The sequence below is a fragment of the Bacillus rossius genome, chromosome 1 (genome assembly GCF_032445375.1).
Source record: "Bacillus rossius redtenbacheri isolate Brsri chromosome 1, Brsri_v3, whole genome shotgun sequence".
In the NCBI taxonomy this organism is placed as follows: Eukaryota; Metazoa; Arthropoda; class Insecta; order Phasmatodea; family Bacillidae; genus Bacillus; species Bacillus rossius.
In genome coordinates this window covers 243,737,566-243,747,715 of record NC_086330.1, presented here as the reverse complement: position 1 = coordinate 243,747,715, position 10,150 = coordinate 243,737,566, and the positions used below count along the sequence as shown (strand labels likewise).

General features: G+C 42.5%; 1 protein-coding gene across 1 annotated transcript in view; it reads left to right on the top strand.

Annotated features, from left to right (window-relative positions):
- The first annotated feature begins 2,152 nt into the window (after positions 1 to 2,152).
- The window catches only part of LOC134546320 (uncharacterized), a 124,965-nt gene continuing 116,967 nt past the window's right edge, over positions 2,153 to 10,150 (top strand). Inside the window, exon 1 of the mRNA XM_063389066.1 lies at positions 2,153 to 2,341. Coding sequence (XP_063245136.1) covers positions 2,153 to 2,341 — 189 coding nt within the window. The remainder of the gene's footprint in view (positions 2,342 to 10,150) is intronic.

Sequence of the window (10,150 nt, the reverse complement as noted above, 5' to 3'; positions counted from 1 at the left end):
AGGAAACTATTCGAGCATCAAAGAAATATCCTTCATACTCAAAGAACTGAAGGAAGCTGGCTACATACAATAATGGCTTAAATTAAATGCAAGTGTATAAACGTGAAGAAAAATTAATATTTTTTTCAAGACGAACTCTATAATTTCTCGAAATCTGATTTCTAAATAAAACTTATAACTTAAAGGTGAAAAAAACGTCACCACTGACAGCCAAAATGTATACTAATAAAGTCATGCAAGTAATCATATCAAGTTCGATAAAACAAAGTAATTGAAATCAGTTGGCTCAAAGGAAGATGGATCAGATGGAGCACTTGGAACTATTGGAACTTAGGAGCTCTTTTAGCAATTGAAGCTTTGGAGGCAAAACATCGTTGGAGTCATAGACTGATTGAGCCAATGACTAAGAAACTTTGGAGTATTGGAGCTTTGAAGCATTTGGAGCTTTGGAGCTTTTGAAGCTTTGGAGCTGTTGTAGCTGTTGGAGCATTTGGAGCTGATTTAGAATTTGGAGCTTTATAGCTTTAGGGGCTTTGGAGCATTTGGAGTTGTTGGAGATTTGGAGCTGTTGGAGCTTTGGAGCTGTTGGAGGATTTGGAACATTTCGAGCTGTTTGAGATTTGGGTCTGTTGGAGCTTTGGAGCTGTTGTAGCTTTGGGCGCATATGGAGCTGTTGGAGTGGTTGGAGCTTTGGGGCTGTCGGAGCTATGGGCGAATTTGGAGCTGTTTGAGTTTTGGAGCTGATTCAGCATTTAAAGATGATGGAGCATTTGGAGCAGATTGAGCATTTGGAGCCGAATGAGCATTTGGGGCTGATTCAGCATTTGGAGCCGATTGAACATTTGGAGCTAAAGACATTTTTATTTTTCTTTAGGATATCAGGCAGAACATATTAAATCAGCTTACTGATGAAGTAACAATGTATGGAACTTAAAATTATGACTTGTGGCTGGACTGTTTATATGGTAAATCGTATCCTTTCGAGGACCTAGAGAAGATGTCCTTTCAAGACATCGGCTGTTACAATTTACATTTATAATTATGTGAAGCAATCTGTTAAACATGGTATCCATAAACTCTGTCAAGAAAAGGAACACTACTTCATTAAAGGTTCTGGGTGGTCTCTGTCTAGTATAAACCGTCTGGAGCTTAGAATTAGTCATTTAACACCGAATCTGAACTAAATATTAATGAAATTGCTAACTTTCGCAAATGTTTCTGTAGTATAAAAAAATATATGTTGAAGCAGTGTGGGCACTGCACAGCATTCCTTCCCCTCCTTTACCCTTCCCGCACCTCCTTTACCCTTCCTCACAACCTCCCCTTCCTACCCCCTCTTCCAAACCTTCTCTGCCACGCCACCAGCGCGCTCTAACGTGTGTTGTTCCCGGCCTATATAAACCCGGCACCCAGCCCATTCGTTGCAGTTTCTCGGTCGTCTGACTCAAAGGCTGTCACTGTGGGCTGGCGTCGCGTTGCAGTAAGTACTCGGCTGTAAAACTTAGCTTCTGTATTTAGTATGTTCTATTATTCTGGCCTGCGCGATGTGGCCGCGCTTTCACCCTTGTATTTTTGCCATGATTTGTAATGTTTGTAAGCCATCTTGGACCCTTCAGGTCATTTGCTTGAATTTAGTTATTTGCTTTAGTTTCTTTTGCTCACGCCGAGAACTGCCTGTAGCCTTGCGTAAATGTAAATGTTCTGCGGTTGTATATGGGCACGCCACGATGGCATTGGACACTTCTTGTCAAGCCGCGTCGTAATCATAATTTCTTTCTTGCTTTTGCTTTCAGCCTAGTGGCACATATTATTGTTCTACTTCTAATGCTTCGCCACCTGGCTCACTTTATCTCTACAGTGTTTTAACATTGTTGTATGCATGATTGTATATACAGAGGGAATGCACGAGGAACATAAAATTGTTGCTACTTTGGTTGTAATCGACTTATATATGCATGTCTACAAATAAATGTATTTTGTTGTATAACATTCGTTTTTTCAGCACCAGCCCGCCATTGCCGTGGGTCTAAATGTAAAGACCCCTCCCTGTTTTCTCCATTTTCAGTTGTGACCCCTGTCGCGGCTACAACTTCTGCGCTACTCTGCTTTGGCAGTGGTTTTGCTGTGTGTTTTGCTTGTTTTCTTTCATACCATGAGCGGCTTGGGATTCAGTTGGATCTACCGGCTTAACCGCGACGAGCTGATACGGTATCTCGAGGAGAACCAGCTGCCTGCCGCAGCGAGCGACACTGTCGCTGACATGCAGGCCCGGATCGTTCAATTTATACGCGAGGTCAGTGATGTCTCGTCTGGTGTTCCGACGGCGCAGCCCACACTGGAAGTAAGTCCGGCTCCCGATAATTCCTTTTCTCAAAAATTGTTTTTCTCTGTTCGCAAATCCCTTCCTGTGTTGAGTGGTAGTAAGCCTAGGCCTATTCTAGATTTTTTTTACAGGCTGAGCACCTCGCTAAATTGAATTTGGTTTCAGCTGGTGCCTTTATGAAACCTCTGCTTAGCAAGTTTACTGGCGTGTATGTATCTAGGTTAACAAAAGCTATCGTACAGAAGGTAGAATTTCATACTTTTAAGATGTCGGTACTTAGTGCTGTGTGTCCTCCGCGCGTCATGAACGCGTGTAAGCGCGATTTGATTTTCAGGTTTCAGTGTCCTAATGAGTCAGTTACACATTACATTGATGAAGTTGTTTCCTATGCCGATGTTTTGGAAATTGACATCGGTGAGCCTGAATTAGTACAGCTTATTTTAGGCAACTTTGCGCCCCATGTGATCACCCACTGTGTTATGTTAGCTCCACCTACCACCTTTGATTATTTGAGTGCTTGGGGTAGTGAGGTAGAGGCACTGTTATTAGCGGTGTCTAAATACGATGCTGAGTTCTCGCCTCCCCCTAGGGCTACGTCCGTGTCACGTATCGTGACAGGGGATTTCACAGCTTACAGGTTACCTCAGACTCTTGTGGCAGTGATGCTCACGATGCTGACGTTCGTGTTTTACGCACATGTGAAGATAATAGTCGTCAGCATTCCTCCTTTTCGCCTCGCCTTCATGACAGCTCACGTGCGCGGCGTTCGCCACCACTTGGATTTGACAGCAGGTCGCATGCGCGCTTCCCCGCCAGCGGCGCAGCTTGTGTAATTCCTCCCGGTGGCCGGCCGTCTGCCCCGCCTCTTGACAATACCCAACCCGCGTCGGCGTTTGACTGGTGGCACTGTTGCCACTTCTGCGCAGCAAGTACAGGCTGTTCCAACATACACTCGCGCTCGTTGCGCAAACTGTTGTGTGTTTGGACATGTGACTGAGGACTGTGATCAGGCACGCGTTGATGTTAACGCTCGTAGATGTTTTTCTTGTAAGGGATTGGGTCATTACCGGAGTAATTGTCCGGGAAACGGCCATTGACAGGACGGAAAATAAGTCGTTTCTGTCGCTTCTATAGGAAAGCCTCTAGCTCTGTTTCTCTGAATTTTTTGCCCGTGTGTATTCACGAGCGTTTCTTTTCGGCTCTTGTTGATACCAGTGCTACATGCTCGGCTATTAGTGAGACATTTCTCCAGACCTTAATTGAAACATTTCCTAAATTTTCTTTTCGTGTAATTTCTTAAAACCTGATTAATATTTGTGTGGCGAATGGCGAGTGCCTTCGCGCAAATACGTTCTTGGTTATTCACTTTAAGATTAAGCATTTTTTCTGGAATTGGAAGTTTATTGTTGTTCCTAGTCTTTCACCTAATTTTATTTTGGGTTTAGATTTTTTGTGCAAGACTCGCTGCGTCCTGGATGTGGGCCAGCGTGAGCTCCGGTTTGACTTTGCCCCTTCTGTAAAAGTTCCCTTACGAGCGCAGCCTAGTAATTCTGTTATCTTTGAGTGTCGCGATGCTGATAGCATTGCTCACAGGCAGGCTATCGCCGACCTAGTTCACGCCTTTTCTGATGTTATCACCTCTAAATTAGGACATTGTGACATTTAGCCCTATAAATTCTATTTAAAGGATGAAGTTCCTGTCCATGCTAAATAACTCACGGTCTCTCCCCCTAAACTTCAGGCCATGTGTGACATCGTGGATAAGCTCTTAGCCGCTGATGTAATTTCTCCTTCTACATCTGATTTTTGCACTCCTACTTTTTTAGTGCGTAAAAAAGATGGTGCGAGCTGGCGTATGGTACATAATTACATTCCTTTGAACCATAAAATTGCTAAAGACGAAGTTTATCTTCTTCCCCCTGTTGAGTCTGCCCTTCAGCATCTAGGTTAAGCTAGATATTTTTCGGTTATTGACTTGAATCAAAGTTTTCACCAGTGTCTTTTAGATCCTAGTTGCCGCAAATATACCGCATTTTCAACTCCTTTTGGCCATTTTGAATTTAATCATTTGCCTATGGGTGTTAGTTTTGGCAGTCAGGCTATGAGCCGGATCCTGGATCATGTTCTATCTGATCTTAAGTATGATTATGTGTTTAATTATGTCGATGACATCATTGTTTATAGTAACACCTTTGAGGATCACATTACTCACCTGACTGAAGTCCTTTCTCGTTTACGAGGGGCCAATCTCACAGTTAACCCGAAGAATGTTACATTAGGAAAAACAACTGTTAAATTCTTGGGTTGTGTTATTTCACAAGATTCCCTCCTTATGGATCCTGACAAGATCGCCTCTATCATCCAGTTTCCTAGGCCTGTAAATTTAAAGGGAGTTCAGCGCTTCTTGGGTATGTTAGGTTATTATTCCAGGTTCATTAATAATTTTGATTCCTTATCTGCTCCTTTAAATATCTTACGTAAGAAGGATTCAGTTTTTGAGTGGGGCGCTGAAGTCTTGTATGGCTTCACCCCCAGTGCTCATTCTACCTGATTTTAGTAAATGGTTTGCCGCTCAGGTTGATGCCTCGCACAATGCGCTTGGAGCCATCCTAGGACACTTTGAGGAAGGCCAGATTAGGCCCATTGCCTATGCTAGTCGCTCGCTATCGGAGTCTGATCAGCGATTAATTGTCTATGAGAAGGGGGCCTTGGCTTGCCTGTTCGGCTTAGAAAAATTCGAAAGTTATCTTGATGCTTGGGAGTTTGATTTATTTACCGATAACCGAGACCTTAGTTGGCTCTTTAATCATCCTCATCAGCTAGGTAAGCTGGGTCGTTGGATTTTGAAGTTATCACGATTTTAGTTTGTCATCCATCATATTCCAGGTAAAGATAATGTTATAGCTGACTCTCTCTCTCGCATGTATTGCACCGATGAATTCGAGCCTTTGGAACCCCACTCATCTGATGCTACTAAATTTATCACTACTTTTAAATTTTTTTCCTGAATCCTACTTTAATATCAAGGAATGTCAGACTCAGGATCCTCTCTGCCAGCAGGTACTTAGAGATCTTCATGATAAGAAGACTGTTCCCTATGTTAAGGAGAGAGGTATGCTGTATTTTACAGGAACTTCTGGCAGAGCCCGAAAGGCTGTTGTTCCAGTTGTCTTGAGGCCTATGGTGTTAACCTATTTTCATGCATCTCTCCTAGGTGGTCATCTAGGTATAAATAATATTTTTCGCAGAATTACAGCACACCTGTTTTGGCCCGAGCTTCATGCTGATGTTCGGAGCTTTGTTCGATCTTGTCTCGACTTCAGATTTCTAAGCTGCCACATAATTCTAAGGTGGGTTTGTATGCTGCTGATCCTCCTGGAGCGCCCTGGCATGTCTTAAATGTTGATATTTTTGGTCCTCTGACATGTTCTAAGAAGGGTTATGTATGTTTGCTTGTTGTTTTGGATATTTTTACAAAATTTGTTATTTTATTACCTCTTAGAAACATGAAGGCTGCCACTATTGTTAAGGTGCTTAAGGAACAGGTTTTCAAGTTGTTTGGTCCTCCATGTATGATTGTTTCTTACAATTCCCCGTATTTTCAGTCTCCTATCTATAAGAATTTTCTTTTTGAATGGGCCGTTAAACCTATTTATAGTTCAGCTTATTTTCCGCAGGGCAACATGGTAGAGCGGCAAAAGAAGGTTCTCAAAAGCATCCTGATTTCCTTCTACTGGTCTGATCAGACTCTTTGGGATTCAGATATGGAATATATTTATGTCGAACTTAATGCTCTTCATTTAGCTACTGGTTTTCCACCCTCGATCCCGTTCTAAGGCTTACTATTCCTTTACTGAACCAGTTGGGTTTACCGTCCCTCGACACATACCTGGACGCCCACGCATTGGAACGTGTACTCGACATGGTTTCCTGTAACATTCATAAGGCCCGCAAGGCCGTTTCTGACAATTATAATAAGGCTAGAGTACCTCATGGTTATAAAATATGGAATTTAATCCTTTGCAGAGCATTTAAATTGCCTTAGTTAGCTGATCAATTAAATGTGAAGTTACTTCCTCCTAATGAGGGACCTTATTGTGTCGACAAGTTTTTTGATGCCAATACCCTTTTGTTAAGGTGCTGTAGGCATAAGTTTAAATTTCGAAAGTCTCATGTAACCAAGGTGAAACCTTTCGTTAAATAGTTTTTTATGGGTTTGTTGTAAGTCTTATTGGAGTATTGTATTATTATGAGATTAGCCTTTTGGCCTGTTGTTAAGTGTTTGTGTTCCTAGGATCTTGTGTTTGAAACTTGTGTTTGCAATTAGTGTTTTTTTTTTTTTTGATTTGTGCGTGGTATTGCGGCTCCTTTTTTTTTAGTTTGGCGCGCCATCCTTTTTCCCTGTACCCTTGCTTGCTGTGCCCGACTTCTGCCAGCGATCTTCAGCTTCACCTCACCGAGAGACGTCTCCGTGGGACCTTCCGTTCGTCTCCTCCTCCCTACTGGTGGTACCTGCCTATGAGAGCCCATCATGCTAGTGCCCATCGTGCTACCATGAGCTTTCCTGGCGGCTTCCTCGTCGTGTGGAGGCTCAATGCTGTCTCGCCGCTTCTGGGTCTTGGAGTGCGACTGTGTTGATTCCAGCTGAGTGCTTCCAGCACTACTGTGAGTCCATGGCTGCCCCTAGCCCTTGCTTGACGGGCCCTGGACATCGTAGCTGACCCCTTCGTCAGCCTGCTAAGGCACTGCGACTTGGTGCTCCCTGCTGGAGTCCCCTCCCATGCCTGGGTGGTTGCGACTCGCGGGACCGCCCTGCTTCAAGCCCTTGTTCTGGGCTGAACACTAACTTCATATCTGGACTTTTTACTCCGTACTCCGTATCAGCCGCTGGATGTCGTCTACCGCTGTTCTGAAGACCTGCGTAGCATGTGACTACGTCCGAAGCCATCTCGTTGGTCGCCGCGGCTACCTTGAAGCTTGCTGTTTGATGCTGTTACCAGTCTCCGATTTCAACATTATGGACTTTCTTCATCGTGTGGATCGTCTGGCTCTCAGGGCAGGGACACTTTAGGGAAGGGGTTTAAGCAGTGTGGGCACTGCACAGCATTCCTTCCCCTTCTTTCCCCTCCCCACTCCTCCTTTACCCTTCCTCTCCAACCTCCCCTACCACCCCTTCTCTTCATCCCTTCCCCGCCGTGCCACCAGCGCGCTCTAATGTGTGTTGTTCCCGGCCTATATAAACCCGGCACCCAGCCCATTTGTTGCAGTCTCTCGGTCGTCTGACTCGAAGGCTGTCACTGTGGGCTGGCGTCGCGTTGCGGTATGTACTCGGCTGTGAAACTTAGCTTCTGTATTTAGTATGTTCTATTATTCTTGCCTGCACATTGTGGCCGCGCTTTCTCCCTTGTATTTTTGCCATGATTTGTAATGTTTGTAAGCTATCTTGGACCCTTCAGGTCATTTGCTTGAATTTCGTTATTTGCTTTAGTTTCTTTTGCTCACGCCGAGAACTGCCTGTAGCCTTGCGTAAATGTAAATGTTCTGCGGTTGTATATGGGCACGCCACGATGGCATTGGACACTTCTTGTCAAGCCGCGTCGTAATCATAATTTCTTTCTTGCTTTTGCTTTCAGCCTAGCGGCACATATTATTGTTCTACTTCTAATGCTTCGCCACCTGGCCCACTTTATCACTTCATTGTTTTAACATTGTTGTATGCATTATTGTATTTCCCGCGGGAATGCATGAGGAATGTAAAATTGTTGCTACTTTGGTTGTAATTGACTTATATATGCATATCTACAAATAAATATATTTTGTTGTATATCATTCGTTTTTTCAGCACCAGCCCGCCACTGCCGTGGGTCTTAATGTAAAGACCTCTCCCTGTTTTCTCCGTTTTCAGTTGGGACCCCCTGTCGTGGCTACAATGTAATAAAATTTATTTTAAAATAGAACTTGTGCTGTTTTATTTTCGTACCTCTCAATATTATGCTAATTTGAAGTTATATTAATATTATATCGTCCAGGGATCGGACCAAGTATCGTATCAATCAATACTTTAATGAGTTAATGTTTTGATGAATTTTGGGTTTTTTTTTTCCCGATTCTCTAGCTAAATTATTACACGATTCCAAGATGGCGTAAAAATTTCCTGATGTCGGGAACATCATGATAATAAATGATTACTGCACTCTAGTGGGTTATAATAAAACTAGCATTATGGTAATGCACTCGATAAGACGAGTACACACACAAGATGGTGTCCTCCAGCAGACGTAAAAAAAAGATGGTGGCAATGTCCTTTAGCAGGTGGTAGCTCCTGGTAGCATGTACTGAACACAAACTGTCGGATCCATGATGGTAGTCAAGGTCAAAGTCAAATTTCCAGCTGAAGATCAAATTTCAAGTTCAAGGTCAAACTTCCAGTTCAATGATAAATTTCAAGGTCAATTTTCAAGTTTTAAGGTCAAAGTTCAAGGAAAATGTCATTGTTCAATGTCAAGGTAAAATTTCAAGGTTAAGGTCAAAGTTCAAGGTCAAGGCTGTAAACAGTCACTCGTTTACATGTTGGTTTCATTATCTCATATTTATTGTAAATTAATTATTATATTTAAGTATGCATTTGTATTATAAGTTGTACAAGCAATCACACTAATAGGGATTTCTAAAGGCAAGCCAGTATGTTTAGCCTTTGAAAATTGCAGCAGTTTATTAATTTATTGTCTTCATTTATTATTTTTTGGACGCCTATTCCTTTTTCTGCAAGCTTTACATGAGTTAAACACAGGTTTAATTACAGTACATTGGATTTTACTACGACTATTTGTATTCTTCCTGCTAGTTGCGAGCTCGCTGGTTGCTACAACAATCCTGGGAAGTTGAAGTGGAAAAGGAAGGCATAGGGGGGATTCTAAGACGCCATGGTCGAGAGAAGACGTTTCCCTTGCGATGTGTCGCTAAAAACCTGGTGCCCGCAATGGAAACAAGAAGATCGTGTCAGCTACGATAGATACTACTGTGTAAACAGAGTATTCAGATAGGAGAATTCTGAGTTCATCTACCTCAGAATACAGGGTATACGCCTTACCACGACATACGAGGCGTTTCGCGAGTGCTTCCAGCATCGCGATTTCTACATCTGATTCCTGTCATCTCGTGGTGAGAACTTTCCTTGTACCACGTTTTCAGGACTATTTTGGTGTCGCCGATCCAGTCACTGAGTCGTAGCCTACGGCAGTCGTAGTGGATTAGAACTCAGAACTCTATTGCAGCGTCCCTTTCTACAAGTTCCTGCGACCATCCACCGATATACCCAGAAGTCTTGAGTGACCTGCTCTACCACAAATTGAGCTAGTAACGGTAGTTTTAACCGTTGAGAATTGAGTAATGAGGGTGTAGTATCAAAACTGGACCCGAATTCATTCATATTTGGCTATCTGTATTTGGTAGGCTATTTATAAGCTGGTACAATGTTAGGGTAATCTGAACATAATCTTTCTATGCAAACTTATTCAGATCATGATTTTTCAGTTCAAGTGTTGTACCTACCTATGTGTTGAAATTTTAATATCAATAGTATATATTAATAATTTGATATTGCTTTAATTATTAAATGTTATTAGTTTTGGTACTAACCATACATGAATATAGCCAACCACCATACTTTGCCAGCCAGATAATATACTTTATCCTTAATCTACACTACACTGCATTATCATCTGTAATTACTCAAATAAAAGTGTTTCAGCTGTCGGTGGGCATGTCACAAATATAAATAAATAAATAAAAAATAAAAAAATAAGTAACTGTGACTTGTTAGCTGTG